Genomic DNA, 26601 nt, shown 5'->3' with positions numbered 1-26601 from the left:
TTCCCCCCCACCCTCTTCCCCCCCACCCTCTTCCCCCCCACCCTCTTCCCCCCCACCCTCTTCCCCCCCACCCTCTTCCCGCCCACCCTCTTCCCCCCCACCCTCTTCCCCCCCACCCTCTTCCCCCCCACCCTCTTCCCCCCCCCACCCACTTCCCCCCCCACCCACTTCCCCCCCCCACCCACTTCCCCCCCCACCCACTTCCCCCCCCACCCACTTCCCCCCCCACCCACTTCCCCCCCCACCCTCTTCCCCCCCCCACCCTCTTCTCCCTCCCACGCCCTCCCCTCCCTCCCACGCCCTCCCCTCCCTCCCACGCCCTCCCCTCCCTCCCACGCCCTCCCCTCCCTCCCACGCCCTCCCCTCCCTCCCACGCCCTCCCCTCCCTCCCCTCCCTCCCACGCCCTCCCACGCCCTCCCCTCCCTCCCACGCCCTCCCCTCCCTCCCACGCCCTCCCCTCCCTCCCACGCCCTCCCCTCCCTCCCACGCCCTCCCCTCCCTCCCACGCCCTCCCCTCCCTCCCACGCCCTCCCCTCCCTCCCACGCCCTCCCCTCCCTCCCACGCCCTCCCCTCCCTCCCACGCCCTCCCCTCCCTCCCACGCCCTCCCCTCCCTCCCACGCCCTCCCCTCCCTCCCACGCCCTTCCCTCCCTCCCACGCCCTCCCCTCCCTCCCACGCCCTCCCCTCCCTCCCACGCCCTCCCCTCCCTCCCACGCCCTCCCCTCCCTCCCACGCCCTCCCCTCCCTCCCACGCTCTCCCCTCCCTCCCACGCCCTCCCCTCCCTCCCACGCCCTCCCCTCCCTCCCACGCCCTCCCCTCCCTCCCACGCCCTCCCCTCCCTCCCACGCCCTCCCCTCCCTCCCACGCCCTCCCCTCCCTCCCACGCCCTCCCCTCCCTCCCACGCCCTCCCCTCCCTCCCACGCCCTCCCCTCCCTCCCACGCCCTCCCCTCCCTCCCACGCCCTCCCCTCCCTCCCACGCCCTCCCCTCCCTCCCACGCCCTCCCCTCCCTCCCACGCCCTCCCCTCCCTCCCACGCCCTCCCCTCCCTCCCACGCCCTCCCCTCCCTCCCACGCCCTCCCCTCCCTCCCACGCCCTCCCCTCCCTCCCACGCCCTCCCCTCCCTCCCACGCCCTCCCCTCCCTCCCACGCCCTCCCCTCCCTCCCACGCCCTCCCCTCCCTCCCACGCCCTCCCCTCCTTCCCACGCCCTCCCCTCCTTCCCACGCCCTCCCCTCCCTCCCACGCCCTCCCCTCCCTCCCACGCCCTCCCCTCCCTCCCACGCCCTCCCCTCCCTCCCACGCCCTCCCCTCCCTCCCACGCCCCCTCCCTCCCACGCCCTCCCCTCCCTCCCACGCCCTCCCCTCCCTCCCACGCCCTCCCCTCCCTCCCACGCCCTCCCCTCCCCTCTCACGCCCTCCCCTCCCTCTCACGCCCTCCCCTCCCTCTCACGCCCTCCCCTCCCTCTCACGCCCTCCCCCTCCCTCTCACGCCCTCCCCTCCCTCTCACGCCCTCCCCTCCCTCTCACGCCCTCCCCTCCCTCCCACGCCCTCCCCTCCCTCCCACGCCCTCCCCTCCCTCCCACGCCCTCCCCTCCCTCCCACGCCCTCCCCTCCCTCCCACGCCCTCCCCTCCCTCCCACGCCCTCCCCTCCCTCCCACGCCCTCCCCTCCCTCCCACGCCCTCCCCTCCCTCCCACGCCCTCCCCTCCCTCCCACGCCCTCCCCCTCCCTCCCCTCCCTCCCACGCCCTCCCCTCCCTCCCCTCCCTCCCACGCCCTCCCCTCCCTCCCACGCCCTCCCCTCCCTCCCACGCCCTCCCCTCCCTCCCACGCCCTCCCCTCCCTCCCACGCCCTCCCCTCCCTCCCACGCCCTCCCCTCCCTCCCACGCCCTCCCCTCCCTCCCACGCCCTCCCCTCCCTCCCACGCCCTCCCCTCCCTCCCACGCCCTCCCCTCCCTCCCACGCCCTCCCCTCCCTCCCACGCCCCTCCCCTCCCTCCCACGCCCTCCCCTCCCTCTCACGCCCTCCCCTCCCTCTCACGCCCTCCCCTCCCTCTCACGCCCTCCCCTCCCTCTCACGCCCTCCCCTCCCTCTCACGCCCTCCCCTCCCTCTCACGCCCTCCCCTCCCTCTCACGCCCTCCCCTCCCTCTCACGCCCTCCCCTCCCTCTCACGCCCTCCCCTCCCTCTCACGCCCTCCCCTCCCTCTCACGCCCTCCCCTCCCTCTCACGCCCTCCCCTCCCTCTCACGCCCTCCCCTCCCTCTCACGCCCTCCCCTCCCTCTCACGCCCTCCCCTCCCTCTCACGCCCTCCCCTCCCTCTCACGCCCTCCCCTCCCTCTCACGCCCTCCCCTCCCTCTCACGCCCTCCCCTCCCTCTCACGCCCTCCCCTCCCTCTCACGCCCTCCCCTCCCTCTCACGCCCTCCCCTCCCTCTCACGCCCTCCCCTCCCTCTCACGCCCTCCCCTCCCTCTCACGCCCTCCCCTCCCTCTCACGCCCTCCCCCTCCCCCTCACGCACTCCCCTCCCCCTCACACACTCCTTCTCACACCCTTCCCCTCCCTCTCCCCCTCCCCACCCTCTCCCCCTCCCCACCCTCTTCCCCCCCCACCCTCTTCCCCCCCCACCCTCTTCCCCCCCACCCTCTTCCCCCCCACCCTCTTCCCCCCCACCCTCTTCCCCCCCACCCTCTTCCCCCCCACCCTCTTCCCCCCCCACCCTCTTCCCCCCCACCCTCTTCCCCCCCACCCTCTTCCCCCCCACCCTCTTCCCCCCCACCCTCTTCCCCCCCCACCCTCTTCCCCCCCACCCTCTTCCCCCCCACCCTCTTCCCCCCCACCCTCTTCCCCCCCACCCTCTTCCCCCCCACCCTCTTCCCCCCCACCCTCTCCCCCCCCACCCTCTTCCCCCCCCACCCTCTTCCCCCCCCCACCCTCTACCCCCCCCACCCTCTACCCCCCCCCACCCTCTACCCTCTTCCCCCCCCCCACCCTCTTCCCCCCCGCCCTCTTCCCCCCCGCCCTCTTCCCCCCGCCCTCTTCCCCCCCGCCCTCTTCCCCCCCGCCCTCTTCCCCCCCGCCCTCTTCCCCCCGCCCTCTTCCCCCGCCCTCTTCCCCCCGCCCTCTTCCCCCCCGCCCTCTTCCCCCCCGCCCTCTTCCCCCCCGCCCTCTTCCCCCCGCCCTCTTCCCCCCCGCCCTCTTCCCCCCCGCCCTCTTCCCCCCCGCCCTCTTCCCCCCCGCCCTCTTCCCCCCGCCCTCTTCCCCCCCGCCCTCTTCCCCCCCGCCCTCTTCCCCCCCGCCCTCTTCCCCCCCGCCCTCTTCCCCCCCGCCCTCTTCCCCCCCGCCCTCTTCCCCCCCGCCCTCTTCCCCCCCGCCCTCTTCCCCCCCGCCCTCTTCCCCCCCGCCCTCTTCCCCCCCGCCCTCTTCCCCCCCCGCCCTCTTCCCCCCCGCCCTCTTCCCCCCCGCCCTCTTCCCCCCCGCCCTCTTCCCCCCCGCCCTCTTCCCCCCCGCCCTCTTCCCCCCCCGCCCTCTTCCCCCCCGCCCTCTTCCCCCCCGCCCTCTTCCCCCCCGCCCTCTTCCCCCCCGCCCTCTTCCCCCCCGCCCTCTTCCCCCCGCCCTCCCGCCCTCTTCCCCCCCGCCCTCTTCCCCCCCGCCCTCTTCCCCCCCGCCCTCTTCCCCCCCGCCCTCTTCCCCCCCGCCCTCTTCCCCCCGCCCTCTTCCCCCCCGCCCTCTTCCTCCCCGCCCTCTTCCTCCCCGCCCTCTTCCCCTCCCCACCCTCTTCCCCCCCACCACCCTCTTCCCCCCCCACCCCTCTTCCCCCCCACACCCTCTCCCCCCCCCATCTCCCACTCCCCTCCCTCTCTCCCCCCTCCCTCACCCCCCCTCCCTCACCCTCCCCCTTCCCTCACCCCCCTTCTCCCCCTCCCCTCCCTCTCCCCCCCTCCCTCTCCCCCCTCATTACCTCCCCCTCCCCCCCTCACTACCTCCCCCTCCCACTCACACCCTCCCCTCCCCGTCACTACCTCCCCCTCCCACTCACACCCTCTTCCCCCCCACACCCTCTCCCCCCCCACCCTCTCCCCCCCATCTCCCACTCCCCTCCCTCTCTCCCCCCTCCCTCACCCCCCCCTCCCTCACCCCCCCTCCCTCACCCTCCCCCTTCCCTCACCCCCCTTCTCCCCGTCCCCTCCCTCTCCCCCCCTCCCTCTCCCCCCTCATTACCTCCCCCTCCCCCCCCCTCACTACCTCCCCCTCCCACTCACACCCTCCCCTCCCCGTCACTACCTCCCCCTCCCACTCACACCCTCACCCTCGCACCCCTCCCCTCCCCCTCGCACCCTCCCCTCCCCCTCGCACCCACCCCTCCCCCTCGCATCCTCCCCTCCCCCTCGCACCCTCCCCTCCCCCTCGCACCCTCCCCTCCCCCTCGCACCCTCCCCTCCCCCTCGCACCCTCCCCTCCCCCTCGCACCCTCCCCTCCCCCTCGCACCCTTCCCTCCCCCTCGCACCCTCCCCTCCCCCTCGCACCCTCCCCTCCCCCTCGCACCCTCCCCTCCCCCTCGCACCCTCCCCTCCCCCTCGCACCCTCCCCTCCCCCTCGCACCCTCCCCTCCCCCTCGCACCCTCCCCTCCCCCTCGCACCCTCCCCTCCCCCTCGCACCCTCCCCTCCCCCTCGCACCCTCCCCTCCCCCTCGCACCCTCCCCTCCCCCTCGCACCCTCCCCTCCCCCTCGCACCCTCCCCTCCCCCTCGCACCCTCCCCTCCCCCTCGCACCCTCCCCTCCCCCTCGCACCCTCCCCTCCCCCTCGCACCCTCCCCTCCCCCTCGCACCCTCCCCTCCCCCTCGCACCCTCCCCTCCCCCTCGCACCCTCCCCTCCCCCTCGCACCCTCCCCTCCCCCTCGCACCCTCCCCTCCCCCTCGCACCCTCCCCTCCCCCTCGCACCCTCCCCTCCCCCTCGCACCCTCCCCTCCCCCTCGCACCCTCCCCTCCCCCTCGCACCCTCCCCTCCCCCTCGCACCCTCCCCTCCCCCTCGCACCCTCCCCTCCCCCTCGCACCCTCCCCTCCCCCTCGCACCCTCCCCTCCCCCTCGCACCCTCCCCTCCCCCTCGCACCCTCCCCTCCCCCTCGCACCCTCCCTCCCCCTCGCACCCTCCCCTCCCCCTCGCACCCTCCCCTCCCCCTCGCACCCTCCCCTCCCCCTCGCACCCTCCCCTCCCCCTCGCACCCTCCCCTCCCCCTCGCACCCTCCCCTCCCCCTCGCACCCTCCCCTCCCCCTCGCACCCTCCCCTCCCCCTCGCACCCTCCCCTCCCCCTCGCACCCTCCCCTCCCCCTCGCACCCTCCCCTCCCCCTCGCACCCTCCCCTCCCCCTCGCACCCTCCCCTCCCCCTCGCACCCTCCCCTCCCCCTCGCACCCTCCCCTCCCCCTCGCACCCTCCCCTCCCCCTCGCACCCTCCCCTCCCCCTCGCACCCTCCCCTCCCCCTCGCACCCTCCCCTCCCCCTCGCACCCTCCCCTCCCCCTCGCACCCTCCCCTCCCCCTCGTCTCACCCTTCCCTGCCTGTCCTCCCCTCTGTCATCTTCTAGCCCCTCACTTTGCATGCCCCTTCTCCACAAACAGGTCACTCTTGAACATGCAGGAAGGGGCTGAATGGCCGACCCCTGCCTAACCCTGTGCACGCCCGTCTCCCCCATCCCCTTCCATTCTCTCCCTCTACGGTTCTCTACCGCGTCCATCCGTGGCCCTGAGGAAGTCACTATGGCGGCTGGCGGTGCGAGGCAGCAATAGGTTGGGTGGTTGGGAGTGGTGAGGGTTTGGCGTGGACCGTGGCAGAGACTGGCGTGGGGATGCGGGTACCTACCTTCAGCCCAGGGCACATGTTTCAAGCTTCAGAAACTGCCCGAGTTCTCCCATTCGAGCTGCGCACTGACTGCTGTTCCACCTCCTTCCCACTGGGGGGCAGCAGCACTCCAGCGTCCAGTCCGCATTTCTCTCTCTCTCTCTTTCTGTTGAAACAAAGCTTGGCTGTGAGGGGGTGGGCGCAGCCACGCTCTTGTCAGATGTGTCGGGGATCGAGCACTGTCCTGTCTGGCGTGAATCTGAATGGTTCCCCTCACACAATCTTACAGTTGGCGTGATATCCAACATGCACATCAGAAGGATAGTTCCCTGCTGCCTCGGGCAGCAGTATGAGAACCCCCCCCTCCCTCAGCCCTCACTACCCGCTTGCAGGACTGTGCTCTCAGACCTACGGTCCCTCAGTGCTAAGGCCCAGTGATTGAGTCTTGGATATTGGCACACTCAGCAGGCGAGAGGGGAGAAGGGAACACGGGATGGGTGAATCCACCTCAATTCCCTTTACGTTCTAAACTCCACCCCCCACCCCCCAAACCCAAGCTTTGTTATTGTTCTGGAACAGGCAGTTTAAAAATAGTGTTGTTAATCCAATCTGATTTGCTCCTTCTGTGTAATCCTAAACTCCAATTATTTTTCTTAGCCTGAACCAACAGTCGGTCAGTGCGGTGCTTCCCCATCAGGCTGCGAGATTCAGGAGCGTGCTGCACCATTGCAGAGGCGGGCGGCCAAAGGTGTTCAGCGTACAGCCGCAGACAGACACTTAGCCCACAGGGTTACGATTTGGAGCGATGTTTTTATATGTATATATATATATCTACATTTATATATACAAAGCATTGAGGTGAAGAGTAACAGGAGCTGAGTCACGATGCAGTGGCTTCAGCCAATGGAGGAAGCTTTCCCTATCCAGCAATGGTCACACGGGAGCACCAGGAGGCCGAGTCCATCAACACTTTCAGTGCGTTAGTGAGCGCTGCAGCAAAATGAACCATTCGCCAGGAGCCGAGGGAAGCCTTGCAGTACCTCCCCCCCTTCCCGTCACCTCCCCCCACACCCACCATGAGAAAAGAGGCTAAGGAGTGATGGGCAGGGGGTTGTCATTTGCTGACCCCTTCCTTCCCCTCTGCACAAAGCCCCCTCCCCCGGCTGGGCAGTCATCGATTCTGGAGCTGCGGCGTTGCAATCCCTTCCTGCGTCGCAATTCCGCCCCCCAAGCGTGCAGGAGAGCAACAGCCTCGATGGAACGTTTTCTCCCCACTCCTCACTCTCCTCTCCGAGGAAGTGTGCCGTTACTCCAGTGTGCGTTACGCAAGGGGGGAGGTGGGAATGGACGTGGTTGTGGGCACTCGAGCCCCTAGCTTCACCCATCTGGGAGTAACCCAGGAGAGGTGTGGTGGGGGGGGGGGGGGGGGGAACAAACCCGCCCTGCCCCTGTCAACCAATTTCCACTTGGTGGACCATGTCTCAGGCACGGACGGACGTTGAGACGCACTCACGCGCCGACACACATGCACCCCCTTACTCACGTACTCTCCGTGCCAGGATCCTTTGGTGCCACCCCTCTCCTGATCTCTCTCACCCCCCCCCCCCCCCCTCTCTCTCTCTCTCTCTCTTCCTCCAGATTTGATCTCTTCCAATCGCAGCTTGTTCTCTCGGCACGTCGTCCGGGAGTCGGGGGTGATGTGGGTGCAGAGGGGTTGTTGGCAGAGCTAGGATGGGTGCCTTTTCTTTGTCGCAGTGTGTAGGCCCTCTGAAAGGCCCAGCCAGATTTACCACCTGCTCGAACTCCACTGATGTACACTGGCTCCTTTCTCCTCCTCCTCTCAAAGAACTGACAAGTTGAAATCTTGACCGTCCCACCTCAACCCGAAAGGAACTCTTTTGCTAAAATAACGATGTGTTGCTCCCCCTCCATTGCCTGTGCTAAGGTTTTGGAGATGTGTGTGTGGTGTGTGTGTGTGTCCGCGCACGCACAAATGAGTGCTTCTGTCCCCCGGGATGCGCCTCCAGATATGTGAGGCCCTGAAAACCAGCGTCTGGAGTGAACCACACCATTTTTACATTTTTAAAACCAAAACCACGGTCGGGTCCTGGCTCCAACACACCTCCCTCAAAGCCAACACGGAGCAACTAAAGACAATTAAACTGCAACAAAGGAGTAAGCGAGTCCCCCGACAGATTGCTGTTCTTGGAGATCTGCTGTGCACTAACCTGTTGACGGGCTGGCCTGGGTTAAGGTGGCGGCGGGGTCAGCGGGAGCGCGTTAACTGTGAGGGCTTTGGGGACACGCACTTGATCTCTGGATGACCCGGTGGTGTCGGGCGTCGGGACGGGTCGTTGGGCTGATGGGTGTTGGTGGGGGTGGTGGGGGGTTGACCTTGCGTGCGAGAGGGGAAGTGCAAGGATGGCTTAGGTCGGGGGTTGAGGGGGGATGTTGGTTAGCCGCTTCCTCCCCTGTTTCCACGGTAACCCACTCTGTTCCTCCCCCCACCCCCCTCGCTCTCTTTCTGCGGGAGGTGCTGTCTTTCACAGAAAGAGGAGAAGTACAGACGCCACAAACAGAAGCAGAAACGCAAACAGAAGACCAAACACCCGGAGAAGGTGGAGAGTAAGCAGCTGACAAGCTTGCGGCAGTGCCTGGGCCCTGGCTGCGTCCAGCTAGCTCGGCAAAACTCCAAGTACTGTTCCGATGAGTGTGGGATCAAACTAGCTGCCAAGTAAGGCTGTGTGTGTGTCTGTCTGTCACTCCCCCCGCCCCCAATGCCAACTCGGCCCCCGCGCTCGCACTGTCACTCTTGTTTGTCCCCCTGTTCCTCTACATCCCCTGTCCCTCTGTGTTCCCCCCCTGTCCCTCTGTGTTCCCCCCTGTCCCTCTGTGTTCCCCCCTGTCCCTCTGTGTTCCCCCCTGTCCCTCTGTGTTCCCCCCTGTCCCTCTGTGTTCCCCCCTGTCCCTCTGTGTTCCCCCCTGTCCCTCTGTGTTCCCCCCCTGTCCCTCTGTGTTCCCCCCTGTCCCTCTGTGTTCCCCCCTGTCCCTCTGTGTTCCCCCTGTCCCTCTGTGTTCCCCCCTGTCCCTCTGTGTTCCCCCCTGTCCCTCTGTGTTCCCCCCTGTCCCTCTGTGTTCCCCCCTGTCCCTCTGTGTTCCCCCCCTGTCCCTCTGTGTTCCCCCCTGTCCCTCTGTGTTCCCCCCTGTCCCTCTGTGTTCCCCCCTGTCCCTCTGTGTTCCCCCCTGTCCCTCTGTGTTCCCCCCTGTCCCTCTGTGTTCCCCCCTGTCCCTCTGTGTTCCCCCCTGTCCCTCTGTGTTCCCCCCTGTCCCTCTGTGTTCCCCCCTGTCCCTCTGTGTTCCCCCCTGTCCCTCTGTGTTCCCCCCTGTCCCTCTGTGTTCCCCCCTGTCCCTCTGTGTTCCCCCCTGTCCCTCTGTGTTCCCCCCTGTCCCTCTGTGTTCCCCCCTGTCCCTCTGTGTTCCCCCCTGTCCCTCTGTGTTCCCCCCTGTCCCTCTGTGTTCCCCCCTGTCCCTCTGTGTTCCCCCCTGTCCCTCTGTGTTCCCCCCTGTCCCTCTGTGTTCCCCCCTGTCCCTCTGTGTTCCCCCCTGTCCCTCTGTGTTCCCCCCTGTCCCTCTGTGTTCCCCCCTGTCCCTCTGTGTTCCCCCCTGTCCCTCTGTGTTCCCCCCTGTCCCTCTGTGTTCCCCCCTGTCCCTCTGTGTTCCCCCCTGTCCCTCTGTGTTCCCCCCTGTCCCTCTGTGTTCCCCCCTGTCCCTCTGTGTTCCCCCCTGTCCCTCTGTGTTCCCCCCTGTCCCTCTGTGTTCCCCCCTGTCCCTCTGTGTTCCCCCCTGTCCCTCTGTGTTCCCCCCTGTCCCTCTGTGTTCCCCCCTGTCCCTCTGTGTTCCCCCCTGTCCCTCTGTGTTCCCCCCTGTCCCTCTGTGTTCCCCCCTGTCCCTCTGTGTTCCCCCCTGTCCCTCTGTGTTCCCCCCTGTCCCTCTGTGTTCCCCCCTGTCCCTCTGTGTTCCCCCCTGTCCCTCTGTGTTCCCCCCTGTCCCTCTGTGTTCCCCCCTGACCCTCTGTGTTCCCCCCTGACCCACTGTGTTCCCCCCTGACCCACTGTGTTCCCCCCTGTCCCTCTGTGTTCCCCCCTGTCCCTCTGTGTTCCCCCCTGTCCCTCTGTGTTCCCCCCTGTCCCTCTGCGTCCCCACTGTCCCTCTGTGTGTCCCTGTGTGTGTGTGTGTGTGTGTGTGTGTCCCTCTGTGTGTGTGTGTGTGTGTCCCTCTGTGTGTGTGTCCCTGTCCCTCTGTGTGTGTGTCCCTGTCCCTCTGTGTGTGTGTGACCCTGTCCCTCAGTGTGTGTGACCCTGTCCCTCAGTGTGTGTGTGTCCCTGTCCCTCAGTGTGTGTGTGTCCCTGTCCCTCAGTGTGTGTGTGTCCCTGTCCCTCAGTGTGTGTCCCCCTGTCCCTCAGTGTGTGTCCCCCTGTCCCTCAGTGTGTGTCCCCCTGTCCCTCAGTGTGTGTCCCCCTGTGCCTCAGTGTGTGTCTCCCCGTGCCTCAGTGTGTGTGTCCCCGTCCCTCAGTGTGTGTGTCCCCGTCCCTCAGTGTGTGTGTCCCCGTCCCTCAGTGTGTGTGTCCCCGTCCCTCAGTGTGTGTGTCCCCGTCCCTCAGTGTGTGTGTCCCCGTCCCTCAGTGTGTGTGTCCCCGTCCCTCAGTGTGTGTGTCCCCGTCCCTCAGTGTGTGTGTCCCCGTCCCTCAGTGTCGCCCTGTCCCCCCCTCTCTCTCTGTCCCCACTCTCCCTGCGTCCCCCTCTCTCCCTGCGTCCCCCTCCCTCCCGGCGCCCCCCTCCCTCCCGGCGCCCCCCTCCCTCCCGGCGCCCCCCTCCCTCCCGGCGCCCCCCTCTCTCCCGGCGCCCCCCTCTCTCCCGGCGCCCCCCTCTCTCCCGGCGCCCCCCCCTCTCCCGGCGCCCCCCTCTCTCCCGGCGCCCCCCTCTCTCCCTGTGGGCCCCCTCTCTCCCTGTGGGCCCCCTCTCTCCCTGTGGGCCCCCTCTCTCCCTGTGGGCCCCCTCTCTCCCTGTGGGCCCCCTCTCTCCCTGTGGGCCCCCTCTCTCCCTGTGGGCCCCCTCTCTCCCTGTGGGCCCCCTCTCTCCCTGTGGGCCCCCTCTCTCCCTGTGGGCCCCCTCTCTCCCTGTGGGCCCCCTCTCTCCCTGTGGGCCCCCTCTCTCCCTGTGGGCCCCCTCTCTCCCTGTGGGCCCCCTCTCTCCCTGTGGGCCCCCTCTCTCCCTGTGGGCCCCCTCTCTCCCTGTGGGCCCCCTCTCTCCCTGTGGGCCCCCTCTCTCCCTGTGGGCCCCCTCTCTCCCTGTGGGCCCCCTCTCTCCCTGTGGGCCCCCTCTCTCCCTGTGGGCCCCCTCTCTCCCTGTGGGCCCCCTCTCTCTGCCTGTCTGTCCCCCTCTCTGCCTGTCTGTCCCCCCCTCTCTGCCTGTCTGTCCCCCCCTCTCTGCCTGTCTGTCCCCCCCTCTCTGCCTGTCTGTCCCCCCCTCTCTGCCTGTCTGTCCCCCCCTCTCTGCCTGTCTGTCACCCCCCCTCTCTGACTGTCACCCCCCCTCTCTGACTGTCACCCCCCCTCTCTGACTGTCACCCCCCCTCTCTGACTGTCACCCCCCCTCTCTGACTGTCACCCCCCCTCTCTGACTGTCACCCCCCCTCTCTGACTGTCACCCCCCCTCTCTGACTGTCACCCCCCTCTCTGACTGTCACCCCCCCTCTCTGACTGTCACCCCCCCCTCTCTGACTGTCACCCCCCCCTCTCTGACTGTCACCCCCCCCTCTCTGACTGTCACCCCCCCTCTCTGACTGTCACCCCCCCTCTCTGACTGTCACCCCCCCTCTCTGACTGTCACCCCCCCCCTCTCTGACTGTCACCCCCCCTCTCCCTGTCACCCCCCTCTCTCCCTGTCACCCCCCTCTCTCCCTGTCACCCCCGTGTCCCCCTCCCCCTCTCTCCCTGTGTCCCCCTCCCCCTCTCTCCCTGTGTCCCCCTCCCCCTCTCTCCCTGTGTCCCCCTCCCCCTCTCTCCCTGTGTCCCCCTCCCCCTCTTTCCCTGTGTCCCCCTCCCTCTCTTTCCCTGTGTCCCCCTCCCTCTCTTTCCCTGTGTCCCCCTCCCTCTCTCCCTGTGTCCCCCTCCCCCTCTCTCCCTGTGTCCCCCTCCCCCTCTCTCCCTGTGTCCCCCTCCCCCTCTCTCCCTGTGTCCCCCTCCCCCTCTCTCCCTGTGTCCCCCTCCCCCTCTCTCCCTGTGTCCCCCTCCCCCTCTCTCCCTGTGTCCCCCTCCCCCTCTCTCCCTGTGTCCCCCCCTCTCTCCCTGTCACCCCCCCCCTCTCTCCCTGTCACCCCCCTCTCTCCCTGTCACCCCCCTCTCTCCCTGTCACCCCCCTCTCTCCCTGTCACTCCCCCTCTCTCCCTGTCACCCCCTATCTCTCCCTGTCACCCCCCCTCTCTCCCTGTGTCCCCCTCCCCCTCTCCCTCTCTCCCTGTCACCCCCCCTCTCTCCCTGTCACCCCCCCTCTCTCCCTGTCACCCCCTCCTCTCTCCCTGTCACCCCCCCCTCTCTCCCTGTCACCCGCCCTCTCTCCCTGTGTCCCCCTCCCCCTGTCACCCCCCTCTCCCCCTGTCACCCCCCTCTCCCCCTGTCACCCCCCTCTCTCCCTGTCACCCCCCTCTCTCCCTGTCACCCCCCCTCTCTCCCTGTCACCCCCCCTCTCTCCCTGTCACCCCCCCTCTCTCCGTGTCCCCCTCCCCCTCTCTCCCTGTCACCCCCTATCTCTCCCTGTCACCCCCCCTCTCTCCCTGTGTCCCCCTCTCCCTCTCTCCCTGTCACCCCCCCTCTCTCCCTGTCACCCCCCCTCTCTCCCTGTCACCCCCTCCTCTCTCCCTGTCACCCCCCCCTCTCTCCCTGTCACCCGCCCTCTCTCCCTGTGTCCCCCTCCCCCTGTCACCCCCCTCTCCCCCTGTCACCCCCCTCTCCCCCTGTCACCCCCCTCTCTCCCTGTCACCCCCCTCTCTCCCTGTCACCCCCCCTCTCTCCCTGTCACCCCCCCTCTCTCCCTGTCACCCCCCCTCTCTCCGTGTCCCCCTCCCCCTGTCACGCCCCTCTCTCCCTTTCACCCCCCTCTCTGCTGTCACCCCCCCTCTCTGCCTGTCACCCCCCTCTCTTACTGTCACCACCCTCTCTGACTGTCACCCCCCCCTCTCTGACTGTCACCCCCCCTCTCTGACTGTCACCCCCCCTCTCTGACTGTCAGCCCCCTCTCTGACTGTCACCCCCCCTCTCTGACTGTCACCCCCCCCTCTCTGACTGTCACCCCCCTCTCTCCCTGTGTCCCCCCTCCCCCTCTCTCCCTGTGTCCCCCTCCCCTTCTCTCCCTGTGTCCCCCTCCCCCTCTCTCCCTGTGTCCCCCTCCCCCTCTCTCCCTGTGTCCACCTCCCCCTCTTTCCCTGTGTCCCCTCCCCTCTCTCCCTGTGTCCCCCTCCCCCCCTCCCCCTCTCTCCCTGTGTCCCCCCTCCCCCTCTCTCCCTGTGTCCCCCTCCCCCTCTCTCCCTGTGTCCCCCCCTCTCTCCCTGTCACCCCCCCCTCTCTCCCTGTCACCCCCCCCTCTCTCCCTGTCACCCCCCCTCTCTCCCTGTCACCCCCCCCTCTCCCCCTGTCACGCCCCTCTCTCCCTGTCACCCCCCCTCTCTCCCTGTCACCCCCCCCCTCTCTCCCTGTCCCTCTCCCTCTCTCCCTGTCTCTCTCCCTGTGTCCCCCTCCCCCTCTCTCCCTGTCACCCCCCCTCTCTCCCTGTCACCCCCCCTCTCTCCCTGTCACCCCCCCTCTCTCCCTGTCACCCCCCCTCTCTCCCTGTCACCCCCCCCTCTCTCCCTGTCACCCCCCCCTCTCTCCCTGTCACCCCCCCTCTCTCCCTGTCACCCCCCCTCTCTCCCTGTCACCCCCCCTCTCTCCCTGTCACCCCCCCTCTCTCCCTGTCACCCCCCCTCTCTCCCTGTCACCCCCCTCTCTCCCTGTCACCCCCCTCTCTCCCTGTCACCCCCCCTCTCTCCCTGTCACCCCCCCTCTCTCCCTGTCACCCCCCCTCTCTCCCTGTCACCCCCCCTCTCTCCCTGTCACCCCCCCTCTCTCCCTGTCACCCCCCCTCTCTCCCTGTCACCCCCCCTCTCTCCCTGTCACCCCCCCTCTCTCCCTGTCACCCCCCCTCTCTCCCTGTCACCCGCCCTCTCTCCCTGTCACCCGCCCTCTCTCCCTGTCACCCGCCCTCTCTCCCTGTCACCCGCCCTCTCTCCCTGTCACCCGCCCTCTCTCCCTGTCACCCGCCCTCTCTCCCTGTCACCCCCCCTCTCTCCCTGTCACCCCCCCTCTCTCCCTGTCACCCCCCTCTCTCCCTGTCACCCCCCCTCTCTCCCTGTCACCCCCCCTCTCTCCCTGTCACCCCCCCTCTCTCCCTGTCCCTCTCCCTCTCTCCCCTGAGTCCCCCTCCCCCTCTCTCCCTGTCACCCCCCCTCTCTCCCTGTCACCCCCCCCTCTCTCCCTGTCACCCCCCCTCTCTCCCTGTCACCCGCCCTCTCTCCCTGTGTCCCCCTCCCCCTGTCACCCCCCTCTCTCCCTGTCACCCCCCCTCTCTCCCTGTCACCCCCCCTCTCTCCCTGTCACCCCCCCTCTCTCCCTGTCACCCCCCCTCTCTCCCTGTGTCCCCCTCCCCCTGTCACGCCCCTCTCTCCCTGTCACGCCCCTCTCTCCCTGTCACGCCCCTCTCTCCCTGTCACCCCCCCTCTCTCCCTGTCACCCCCCCCCTCTCTCCCTGTCCCTCTCCCTCTCTCCCTGTCTCTCTCCCTGTGTCCCCCTCCCCCTCTCTCCCTGTCACCCCCCCTCTCTCCCTGTCACCCCCCCTCTCTCCCTGTCACCCCCCCCCTCTCTCCCTGTCACCCCCCCCCCTCTCCCTGTCACCCCCCCTCTCTCCCTGTCACCCGCCCTCTCTCCCTGTGTCCCCCTCCCCCTGTCACTCCCCTCTCTCCCTGTCACCCCCCCTCTCTCCCTGTCACCCCCCCTCTCTCCCTGTCACCCCCCCTCTCTCCCTGTGTCCCCCTCCCCCTGTCACGCCCCCCTCCCCCTGTCACGCCCCTCTCTCCCTGTCACGCCCCTCTCTCCCTGTCACGCCCCTCTCTCCCTGTCACGCCCCTCTCTCCCTGTCACCCCCCCTCTCTCCCTGTCACCCCCCCCCTCTCTCCCTGTCCCTCTCCCTCTCTCCCTGTCTCTCTCCCTGTGTCCCCCTCCCCCTCTCTCCCTGTCACCCCCCTCTCTCCCTGTCACCCCCCCTCTCTCCCTGTCACCCCCCCTCTCTCCCTGTCACTCCCCCTCTCTCCCTGTCACCCCCCCTCTCTCCCTGTCACCCCCCCTCTCTCCCTGTCACCCCCCCTCTCTCCCTGTCACCCCCCCTCTCTCCCTGTCACCCCCCCTCTCTCCCTGTCACCCGCCCTCTCTCCCTGTCACCCGCCCTCTCTCCCTGTCACCCGCCCTCTCTCCCTGTCACCCGCCCTCTCTCCCTGTCACCCGCCCTCTCTCCCTGTCACCCGCCCTCTCTCCCTGTCACCCCCCCTCTCTCTCCTGTCACCCCCCCTCTCTCCCTGTCACCCCCCCCTCTCTCCCTGTCACCCCCCCTCTCTCCCTGTCACCCCCCCTCTCTCCCTGTCCCTCTCCCTCTCTCCCTGAGTCCCCCTCCCCCTCTCTCCCTGTCACCCCCCCTCTCTCCCTGTCACCCCCCCTCTCTCCCTGTCACCCCACCCTCTCTCCCTGTCACCCCACCCTCTCTCCCTGTCACCCCACCCTCTCTCCCTGTGTCCCCCTCCCCCTGTCACCCCCCTCTCTCCCTGTCACCCCCCTCTCTCCCTGTCACCCCCCTCTCTCCCTGTCACCCCCCCTCTCTCCCTGTCACCCCCCTCTCTCCCTGTCACCCCCCTCTCTCCCTGTCACCCCCCTCTCTCCCTGTCACCCCCCTCTCTCCCTGTCACCCCCCCTCTCTCCCTGTCACCCCCCTCTCTCCCTGTCACCCCCCTCTCTCCCTGTCACCCCCCTCTCTCCCTGTCACCCCCCTCTCTCCCTGTCACCCCCCTCTCTCCCTGTGTCCCCCTCCCCCTCTCTCCCTGTGTCCCCCTCCCCCTGTCACCCCCCTCTCTCCCTGTCACCCCCCCCCCTCTCCCTGTCACACCCCCCCCCCCTCTCCCTGTCACACCCCCCCCCCCTCTCCCTGTCACCCCCCCTCTCTCTGTCACTCCCTGTCACCCCCCCTCTCTCTGTCTCTCCCTGTCACCCCCCCTCTCTCTGTCTCTCCCTGTCCTACCCCCCCCCCCCCCCCTCTCTCTCTCTCCTTAGACTGAGCTTTTAGTCACCGGCCCCTAATACATCTTTGTGAGCGTTGTGTGAAGCGTCCTGGTGCTGTGTAAATGCAGGCCGTGCTGCTCGTTGCCCCCCTGCCCCTTCCTGGTTGGGTCTGGCTGACATTTTGCCCTCCGGTCATTCTGCAGCCGCATCTATGAGATCCTCCCTCAGCGGATCCAGCAGTGGCAGCAGAGTCCCTGCATCGCTGAGGAACACGGCAAGAAGCTGCTGGAGAAGATCCGACGCGAGCAGCACCAGGCCCGCTGCAAGCTGCAGGAGATGGAACGCAAGTTCCACGAGCTGGAGACCATCATCACCAAAGCCAAGCAGCAATCCATCAAAGAGGACGAAGAGGTCAGTGAGACATGGAAGGGTTAACTCCGTAAGGATTGTGTCCATCGCCCTGGCAAGTAAGGAGGTTTAGGTCCATTGGGATTGTGTACAGTGGGAGTGAACGGGAAGGGGTTTGGCTCCATTGGGATTGTGTATAGTGGGAGTGAACGGGAAGGGGTTTGGGTCCATTGGGATTATGTACAGTGGGAGTGAATGGGAAGGGGTTTGGGTCCATTGGGATTGTGCACAGTGGGAGTGAACGGGAAGGGGTTTGGGTCCATTGGGATTGTGTACAGTGGGAGTGAATGGGAAGGGGTTTGGGCCCATTAGGATTGTATACAGTGGGAGTGAATGGGAAGGGGTTTGGGTCCATTGGGATTGTGTACAGTGGGAGTGAACGGGAAGGGTTTTGGGTCCATTGGGATTGTGCACAGTGGGAGTGAATGGGAAGGGGTTTGGGTCCATTGGGATTGTGTACAGTGGGAGTGAATGGGAAGGGGTTTGGGTCCATTGGGATTGTGTACAGTGGGAGTGAATGGGAAGGGGTTTGGGTCCATTGGGATTGTGCACAGTGGGAGTGAATGGGAAGGGGTTTGGGTCCATTGGGATTGTGCACAGTGGGAGTGAACGGGAAGGGGTTTGGGTCCATTGGGATTGTGCACAGTGGGAGTGAACGGGAAGGGGTTTGGGTCCATTGGGATTGTGTACAGTGGGAGTGAATGGGAAGGGGTTTGGGTCCATTGGGATTGTGTACAGTGGGAGTGAACGGGAAGGGGTTTGGGTCCATGGGGATTGTGTACAGTGGGAGTGAACGGGAAGGGGTTTGGGTCCATTGGGATTGTGTACAGTGGGAGTGAATGGGAAGGGGTTTGGGTCCATTGGGATTGTGCACAGTGGGAGTGAATGGGAAGGGGTTTGGGTCCATTGGGATTGTGCACAGTGGGAGTGAACGGGAAGGGGTTTGGCTCCATTGGGGTTGTGTACAGTGGGAGTGAACGGGAAGGGGTTTGGCTCCATTGGGGTTGTGTACAGTGGGAGTGAACGGGAAGGGGTTTGGGTCCATTGGGATTGTGCACAGTGGGAGTGAATGGGAAGGGGTTTGGGTCCATTGGGATTGTGTACAGTGGGAGTGAATGGGAAAGGGTTTGGGTCCAATGGGATTGTGTACAGTGGGAGTGAATGGGAAGGGGTTTGGGTCCATTGGGATTGTGTACAGTGGGAGTGAACGGGAAGGGGTTTGGGTCCATTGGGATTGTGTACAGTGGGAGTGAACGGGAAGGGGTTTGGGTCCATTGGGGTTGTGTACAGTGGGAGTGAACGGGAAGGGGTTTGGGTCCATTGGGATTGTGTACAGTGGGAGTGAATGGGAAGGGGTTTGGGTCCATTGGGATTGTGCACAGTGGGAGTGAATGGGAAGGGGTTTGGGTCCATTGGGATTGTGTACAGTGGGAGTGAATGGGAAGGGGTTTGGGTCCATTGGGATTGTGGACAGTGGGAGTGAATGGGAAGGGGATTTGGGTCCATTGGGATTGTGCACAGTGGGAGTGAATGGGAAGAGGTTTGGGTCCATTGGGATTGTGTACAGTGGGAGTGAACGGGAAGGGGTTTGGGTTCATTGGGATTGTGGACAGTGGGAGTGAATGGGAAGGGGTTTGGGTCCATTGGGATTGTGCACATTGGGAGTGAATGGGAAGGGGTTTGGGTCCATTGGGATTGTGGACAGTGGGAGTGAACGGGAAGGGGTTTGGGTCCATTGGGGTTGTGGACAGTGGGAGTGAATGGGAAGGGGTTTGGGTCCATTGGGATTGTGCAGAGTGGGAGTGAATGGGAAGGGGTTTGGGTCCATTGGGATTGTGGACAGTGGGAGTGAACGGGAAGGGGTTTGGGTCCATTGGGGTTGTGGACAGTGGGAGTAAATGGGAAGGGGTTTGGGTCCATTGGGATTGTGCACAGTGGGAGTGAATGGGAAGGGGTTTGGGTCCATTGGGGTTGTGGACAGTGGGAGTGAACGGGAAGGGGTTTGGGTCCATTGGGGTTGTGTACAGTGGGAGTGAACGGGAAGGGGTTTGGGTCCATTGGGATTGTGTACAGTGGGAGTGAATGGGAAGGGGTTTGGGTCCATTGGGATTGTGGACAGTGGGAGTGAATGGGAAGGGGTTTGGGTCCATTGGGGTTGTGGACAGTGGGAGTGAATGGGAAGGGGTTTGGGTCCATTGGGATTGTGTACAGTGGGAGTGAATGGGAAGGGGTTTGGGTCCATTGGAATTGTGGACAATGTTTCCCCTTCCTCAGAATCTCGTTCTCATTGGTTGTGTAGGTGAATGAAGGTGACAGCGAAGAGGCAGATTTCCAAATATTCTGTGTGTCATGTGGTCATCCGATCAATCCCAAGACAGCCATGAAACATATGGAGCGCTGCTATGCTAAGGTACAGGATTCGGTCCCAACAGCAACCAGCTCTGCACCGAATCACATGGTCAACATTACGTTTGCAAATATTTTCTCTGTCATTGGGTGAAGTACTTGAGGTCGTGCAGGTGTACCCTTCTGATTGGTTAATGAGCAAGGCAAAATGGTTTGCCAATTACAATCTGGGGAGGGCGGCACGGTTGCACAGTGGTTAGCACTGCTGGCTTATGGCATCGAGGACCCATCTTCGAGCGCAGCCCCCGGGTCACTGCCCGTGTGGAGTTTGCAACCTCCTTGGTCTGTGTGGGTCTCAGGGTAGGTGGATTGGCCACACTAAATTGCCCCTTAATTGGAAAAAACTTATTTGGCACTTTAAATTTATAATGAAGAAAATATTATCCGGGTGAGTGCAGTCAACCGACCAATGGGGTTTCCAAATTCCATCGATCGTACTAACCGGTTACAAAGGAATAGGAGGAGGCCCATTCAGCCACTCTCGAACCTGTTACACAGGAACAGGAGGAGGCCCATTCAGCCCCTCTCGAGTCTGTTACACGGGAACATTGGAGGCCCATTCAGCCCCTCTCCAGCCTGTCACACGGGAACAGGAGGAGGCCCATCCAGCCCCCCTCGAGCCTGTTACACAGGAACAGGAGGAGGCCCATTCAGTCCCTCTCGAGCCTGTTACACAGGAACAGGAGGAGGCCCATCCAGCCCCTCTCGAACATGTTACACAGGAACAGGAGGAGGGCCCATTCAGCCCCTCTCGAGTCTGTTACACAGGAACAGGAGGAGGTCCATTCAGCCCCTCTCGAGCCTGTTACACGGGAACATTGGAGGCCCATTCAGCCCCTCTCCAGCCTGTCACACGGGACCATTGGAGGCCCATTCAGCCCCTCTCCTGCCTGTCACACGGGACCATTGGAGGCCCATTCAGCCCCTCTCGAGCCTGTTACACAGGAACAGGAGGCCCATTCAGCCCCTCTCCAGCCTGTTTCACAGGAATAGGAGGAAGCCCATTCAGCCCCTCTCCAGCCTGTTACACAGGAACGGGAGGAGTTCCATTCAGCCCCCCTCCAGCCTGTTACACAGGAACAGGAGGGGGCCCATTCAGCCCCTCTCGAGTCTGTTACACAGGAACAGGAGGAGGCCCATCCAGCCCCTCTCGAACCTGTTACACAGGAATAGGAGGAGGGCCCATTCAGCCCCTCTCGAGTCTGTTACACAGGAACAGGAGGAGGCCCATTCAGCCCCTCTCGAGTCTGTTACACAGGAACAGGAGGAGGCCCATCCAGCCCCTCTCGAGCCTGTTACACAGGAACAGGGGGAGGCCATTCAGCCCCTCTCGAGTCTGTTACACAGGAACAGGAGGAGGTCCATTCAGCCCCTCTCGAGCCTGTTGCACGGGAACATTGGAGGCCCATTCAGCCCCTCTCGAACCTGTTACAAAGGAACAGGAGGAGGTCTATTCAGTCCCTCTCGAGCCTGTTACATAGGAACAGGAGGAGGCCCATTCAGCCCCTCTCGAGTCTGTTACGCAGGAACAGGAGGAGGTCCATTCAGCCCCTCTAGAGCCTGTTACACGGGAACATTTGAGGCCCATTCAGCCCCTCTCGAGCCTGTTACACCGGAACAGAGGGAGGCCCATTCAGCCCCTCTCGAGTCTGTTACACAGGAACAGGAGGAGGTCCATTCAGCCCCTCTCCAGCCTGTTTCACAGGAACAGGAGGAAGCCCATTCAGCCCCTCTCCAGCCTGTTACACAGGAACAGGAGGAGTTCCATTCAGCCCCTCTCCAGCCTGTTACACAGGAACAGGAGGAGTTCCATTCAGCCCCTCTCGAGCCTGTTACACAGGAACAGGAGGAGGCCCATTCGGCCCCTCTCGAATCTGTTACACAGGCACAGGAGGAGGCCCATTCAGCCTCTTTCGAACCTGTTACACAGGAAAAGGAGGAGGCCCCATTCAGCCCCTCTCGAGCCTGTTACACAGGAACAGGAGGAGGCCCATTCAGCCCGTCTCGAGCCTGTTACACAGGAACAGGAGGAGGCCCATTCAGCCCCTCTCCAGCCTGTTACACAGGAACAGGAGGAGGCCCATTCAGCCACTTTCGAGCCTGTGACACAGGAAAAGGAGGAGGCCCATTCAGCCCTTCTCGAGCCTGTTACACAGGAACAGGAGGAGGCCCATTCAGCCCCTCTCGAGCCTGTTACACCGGAACAGGATGAGGCCCATTCAGCCCATCTCGAACCGGTTACACAGGAACAGGAGGAGGCCCATTCAGCCCCCCTCAAGTCTGTTATGCAGAACAGGAGGAGGCCCATTCAGCCCCTCTCCAGCCTGTTTTCACAGGAACAGGAGGAAGCCCATTCAGCCCCTCTCCAGCCTGTTACACAAGAACAGGAGGAGTTCCATTCAGCCCCTCTCGAGCCTGTTACACAGGAACAGGAGGAGGCCCATTCAGCAATTGATTCCCCCTGGAAATAAAGTCTCGGGCTGGGTTGGCCTTTTTCCTGACAACTTACCTGAGATGCAGCGTTTGATGCTTGGTCTGTTTGCACACCGAGGTCTGTGTCAAACCTCGGTTACCATTGATTAGTGCCAGCTACAAGTGCAAGGGTACTGGGATTGAAACAAATGAGGCAGAGGTAGATGTTTCCCTGACACGGACTCCATTCTCACTCCCCCTCTCCCTCTCGTTCACAGTATGAGAGTCAAACATCATTCGGATCAATGTACCCGACTCGCATCGAGGGGTGAGTATGAGCACAAAGACTGCCCCTTCCGGGGGCAAGAGGGTGCAGACTGCCCCTTTGAGGGAGCAAGAGGGTGGGGACTGCCTGTTTGAGGGAGCGAGGGAGTGGGGACTGCCCCTTCCGGGGGCAAGAGGGTGCAGACTGCCCCTTTGAGGGAGCGAGGGAGTGCGGACTGCCTGTTTGAGGGAGCGAGGGAGTGGGGACTACCCCTTCCGGGGGCAAGAGGGTGCAGACTGCCCCTTTGAGGGAGCGAGGGAGTGCGGACTGCCTGTTTGAGGGAGCGAGGGGTGGGGACTGCCCCTTTGAGGGAGCGAGAGGGTGGGGACTGCCTGTTTGAGGGAGCGAGAGGGTGGGGACTGCCTGTTTGAGGGAGCGAGAGGGTGGGGACTGCCCCTTTGAGGGAGCGAGGGGGTGGGGACTGCCTGTTTGAGGGAGCGAGAGGGTGGGGACTGCCTGTTTGAGGGAGCGAGAGGGTGGGGACTGCCTGTTTGAGGGAGCGAGGGGGTGGGGACTGCCCCTTCCGGGAGCAAGAGGGTGGGGACTGCCTGTTTGAGGGAGCGAGGGGGGGGGGGGGACTGCCCCTTCGAGGGAGCGAGGGGTTGGGGACTGCCCCTTCGAGGGAGCGAGGGGGTGGGGACTGCCCCTTCGAGGGAGCGAGGGGGTGGGGACTGCCCCTTTGAGGGAGCGAGGGGGGGGGGGGGGGGGGGGACTGCCCCTTCGAGGGAGCGAGGGGTTGGGGACTGCCCCTTCGAGGGAGCGAGGGGGTGGGGACTGCCCCTTCGAGGGAGCGAGGGGGTGGGGACTGCCCCTTTGAGGGAGCGAGAGGGTGGGGGACTGCCTGTTTGAGGGAGCGAGAGGGTGGGGACTGCCTGTTTGAGGGAGCGAGGGGGTGGGGACTGCCCCTTCCGGGAGCAAGAGGGTGGGGACTGCCTGTTTGAGGGAGCGAGGGGGGGGGGGGGGAGAACTGCTCCTTCGAGGGAGCGAGGGGTTGGGAACTGCCCCTTCGAGGGAGCGAGGGGGTGGGGACTGCCCCTTCGAGGGGGTGGGGACTGCCCCTTTGAGGGAGCGAGGGAGTGGGGACTGCCTGTTTGAGGGAGCGAGGGGGTGGGGACTGCCCCCTCCGGGGGCAAGAGGGTCGGGACTGCCTGTTTGAGGGAGCGAGGGGGTGGGGACTGCCTGTTTGAGGGAGCGAGGGGGTGGGGACTGCCCCTTTGAGGGAGCGAGGGGGTGGGGACTGCCCCTCTGAGGGGGTGGGGACTGCCCCTTTGAGGGAGCGAGGGAGTGGGGACTGCCTGTTTGAGGGAGCGAGGGGGGTGGGGACTGCCCCTTCCGGGGGCAAGAGGGTCGGGACTGCCTGTTTGAGGGAGCGAGGGGGTGGGGACTGCCTGTTTGAGGGAGCGAGGGGGGTGGGGACTGCCCCTTTGAGGGAGCGACGGGGTGGGGACTGCCCCTCTGAGGGAGCGAGAGGGTGGGGACTGCCCCTTTGAGGGAGCGAGGGGGTGGGGACTACCCGTTTGAGGGAGTGGGGGACTGCCCCTTCGAGGGTGCGAGGGGGTGGGGACTGCCCCTTTGAGGGAGCGAGAGGGTGGGGACTACCTGTTTGAGGGAGCGAGGGAGTGGGGACTGCCCATTTGAGGGAGCGAGGGGGTGGGGACTGCCCCTTCGAGGGGGTGGGGACTGCCCCTCTGAGGGAGCGAGAGGGTGGGGACTACCCATTTGAGGGAGCGAGGGAGTGGGACTGCCCCTTTGAGGGAGCGAGGGGGTGGGGACTGCCTGTTTGAGGGAGCGAGGGGGTTGGGACTGCCCCTTTAAGGCGGTGGGGACTGCCCCTTTGAGGGAGCGAGGGGGTGGGGGACTGCCCCTTTGAGGGGGTGGGGACTGCCCCTTTGAGGGAGCGAGGGGGTGGGAACTGCCCCTTTCAGGGGGTGGGGACTGCCCCTTTGAGGGGTTGGGGACTGCCCCTTTGAGGGGTTGGGGACTGCCCCTTTGAGGGGTTGGGGACTGCCCCTTTGAGGGGGTGGGGACTGCCCCTTTGAGGGGGGTGGGGACTGCCCCTTTGAGGGGGTGGGGACTGCCCCTTTGAGGGGGTGGGGACTGCCCCTTTGAGGGGGTGGGGACTGCCCCTTTGAGGGGGTGGGGACTGCCCCTTTGAGGGGGGTGGGGACTGCCCCTTTGAGGGGGGTGGGGACTGCCCCTTTGAGGGGGTGGGGACTGCCCCTTTGAGGGAGCGAGGGGGTGGGGACTGCCCCTTTGAGGGGGTGGGGACTGCCCCTTTGAGGGAGCGAGGGAGTGGGAACTGCCCCTTTGAAAGGGGTGGGGACTGCCCCTTTGAGGGAGCGAGGGGGGTGGGGACTGCCCCTTTGAGGGGGTGGAGACTGCCCCTTTGAGGGGGTGGGGACTGCCCCTTTGAGGGAGCGAGGGGGTGGGGACTCCCTTTGAGGGAGCGAGGGGGTGGAGACTGCCCCTTTGAGGGAGCGAGGGAGTGGGAACTGCCCCTTTGAGGGGGTGGGGACTGCCCCTTTGAGGGGGTGGGGACTGCCCCTTTGAGGGGGTGGGGACTGCCCCTTTGAGGGGGTGGGGACTGCCCCTTTGAGGGGGTGGGGACTGCCCCTTTGAGGGGGTGGGGACTGCCCCTTTGAGGGGGTGGGGACTGCCCCTTTGAGGGAGCGAGGGAGTGGGAACTGCCCCTTTGAGGGGGTGGGGACTGCCCCTTTGAGGGAGCGAGGGAGTGGGAACTGCCCCTTTGAAGGGGTGGGGACTGCCCCTTTGAGGGAGCGAGGGGGTGGGGACTGCCCCTTTGAGGGTGTGGGGACTGCCCCTTTGAGGGAGCGAGGGAGTGGGAACTGCCCCTTCGAAGGGGTGGGGACTGCCCCTTTCAGGGGGTGGGGACTGCCCCTTTCAGGGGGTGGGGACTGCCCCTTTCAGGGGGTGGGGACTGCCCCTTTCAGGGGGTGGGGACTGCCCCTTTGAGGGGGTGGGGACTGCCCCTTTGAGGGGGTGGGGACTGCCCCTTTGAGGGGGTGGGGACTGCCCCTTTGAGGGGGTGGGGACTGCCCCTTTGAGGGGATGGGGACTGCCCCTTTGAGGGAGCGAGGGGGTGGAGACTGCCCCTTTGACGGAGCGAGGGGGTGCGGACTGCCCCTTTGAGGGTGCGAGGGGGTGGGGACTGCCCCTTTGAGGGAGCGAGGGGGTGGGGACTGCCCCTCTGAGGGAGCGAGAAGGTGGGGACTGCCCCTTCGAGGGTGCGAGGGAGTGGGGACTGCCCCTTCGAGGGAGCGAGGGGGTGGGGACTGCCCCTTCGAGGGGGGTGGGGACTGCCCCTTTGAGGGAGCGAGGGGGTGGGGTCTATCCCTTTGAGGGAGCGAGGGGGTGGGGACTGTCCCTTTGAGGGAGCGAGAGGGTGGGGACTGTCCCTTTGAGGGAGCGAGGGGGTGGGGACTGCCCCTTTGAGGGAGCGAGGGCGTGGGGACTGTCCCTTTGAGGGAGCGAGGCGCTGGGGACTGTCCCTTTGAGGGAGCGAGGGGGTGGGGACTGCCCCTTTGAGGGAGCGAGGGGGTGGGGTCTGCCCCTTTGAGGGAGCGAGGGGGTTGGGTCTGCCCCTTTGAGGGAGCGAGGGGGTGGGGACTGTCCCTTTGAGGGAGCGAGGGGGTGGGGACTGCCCCTTTGAGGGAGCGAGGGGGTGGGGACTGCCCCATTTGAGGGAGCGATGTGGTGGGGACTGTCTCTTTGAGGGAGCGAGGGGGTGGGGACTGCCCCTTTGAGGGAGCGAGGGGGTGGGGTCTGCCCCTTTGAGGGAGCGAGGGGGTGGGGACTGCCTGTTTGAGGGAGCGAGGGGATGGGGACTGTCCCTTTGAGGGAGTGAGGGGGTGGGGACTCCCTTTGAGGGAGCGATGGGGTGGGACTGCCCCTTTGAGGGAGCGAGGGGATGGGGACTGTCCCTTTGAGGGAGCGAGGGGGTGGGGACTGCCCCTTTGAGGGAGCGAGGGGGTGGGGACTGCCTGTTTGAGGGAGCGAGGGGGTGGGGACTGCCCCTTTAAGGGGGTGGGGACTGCCCCTTTGAGGGAGCGAGGGGGTGGGAACTGCCCCTTTGAGGGGGTGGGGACTGCCCCTTTGAGGGGTTGGGGACTGCCCATTTGAGGGGTTGGGGACTGCCCCTTTGAGGGGGTGGGGACTGCCCCTTTGAGGGGGTGGGGACTGCCCCTTTGAGGGGGTGGGGACTGCCCCTTTGAGGGGGTGGGGACTGCCCCTTTGAGGGGGTGGGGACTGCCCCTTTGAGGGAGCGAGGGGGTGGGGACTGCCCCTTTGAGGGGGTGGGGACTGCCCCTTTGAGGGAGCGAGGGAGTGGGAACTGCCCCTTTGAAGGGGTGGGGACTGCCCCTTTGAGGGAGCGAGGGGGGTGGGGACTGTCCCTTTGAGGGAGCGAGGGGGTGGGGACTGCCCCTTTGAGGGGGTGGAGACTGCCCCTTTGAGGGGGTGGGGACTGCCCCTTTGAGGGAGCGAGGGGGTGGGGACTCCAATTGAGGGAGCGAGGGGGTGGAGACTGCCCCTTTGAGGGGGTGGGGACTGCCCCTTTGAGGGAGCGAGGGAGTGGGAACTGCCCCTTTGAGGGGGTGGGGACTGCCCCTTTGAGGGGGTGGGGACTGCCCCTTTGAGGGGGTGGGGACTGCCCCTTTGAGGGGGTGGGGACTGCCCCTTTGAGGGGGTGGGGACTGCCCCTTTGAGGGGGGTGGGGACTGCCCCTTTGAGGGGGTGGGGACTGCCCCTTTGAGGGGTGTGGGGACTGCCCCTTTGAGGGAGCGAGGGAGTGGGAACTGCCCCTTTGAGGGGGTGGGGACTGCCCCT

At 66.0% G+C, this 26601-nt stretch overlaps 1 protein-coding gene across 1 annotated transcript in view; it reads left to right on the top strand.

The window, feature by feature from the left end:
* Positions 1–8375: 8375 nt before the first annotated feature.
* The window catches only part of LOC140398933 (CXXC-type zinc finger protein 1-like), a 45368-nt gene continuing 27142 nt past the window's right edge, over positions 8376–26601 (top strand). The window contains exons 1-4 of the mRNA XM_072487922.1: positions 8376–8584; positions 16409–16616; positions 18913–19023; positions 21710–21759. Coding sequence (XP_072344023.1) covers positions 16542–16616; positions 18913–19023; positions 21710–21759 — 236 coding nt within the window. The 5' untranslated portion in view covers positions 8376–8584; positions 16409–16541. The remainder of the gene's footprint in view (positions 8585–16408; positions 16617–18912; positions 19024–21709; positions 21760–26601) is intronic.

This window comes from Scyliorhinus torazame, chromosome 22 (genome assembly GCF_047496885.1).
Source record: "Scyliorhinus torazame isolate Kashiwa2021f chromosome 22, sScyTor2.1, whole genome shotgun sequence".
Lineage (NCBI taxonomy): Eukaryota > Metazoa > Chordata > Chondrichthyes > Carcharhiniformes > Scyliorhinidae > Scyliorhinus > Scyliorhinus torazame.
This window is presented reverse-complemented; position numbering and strand designations above follow the sequence as displayed.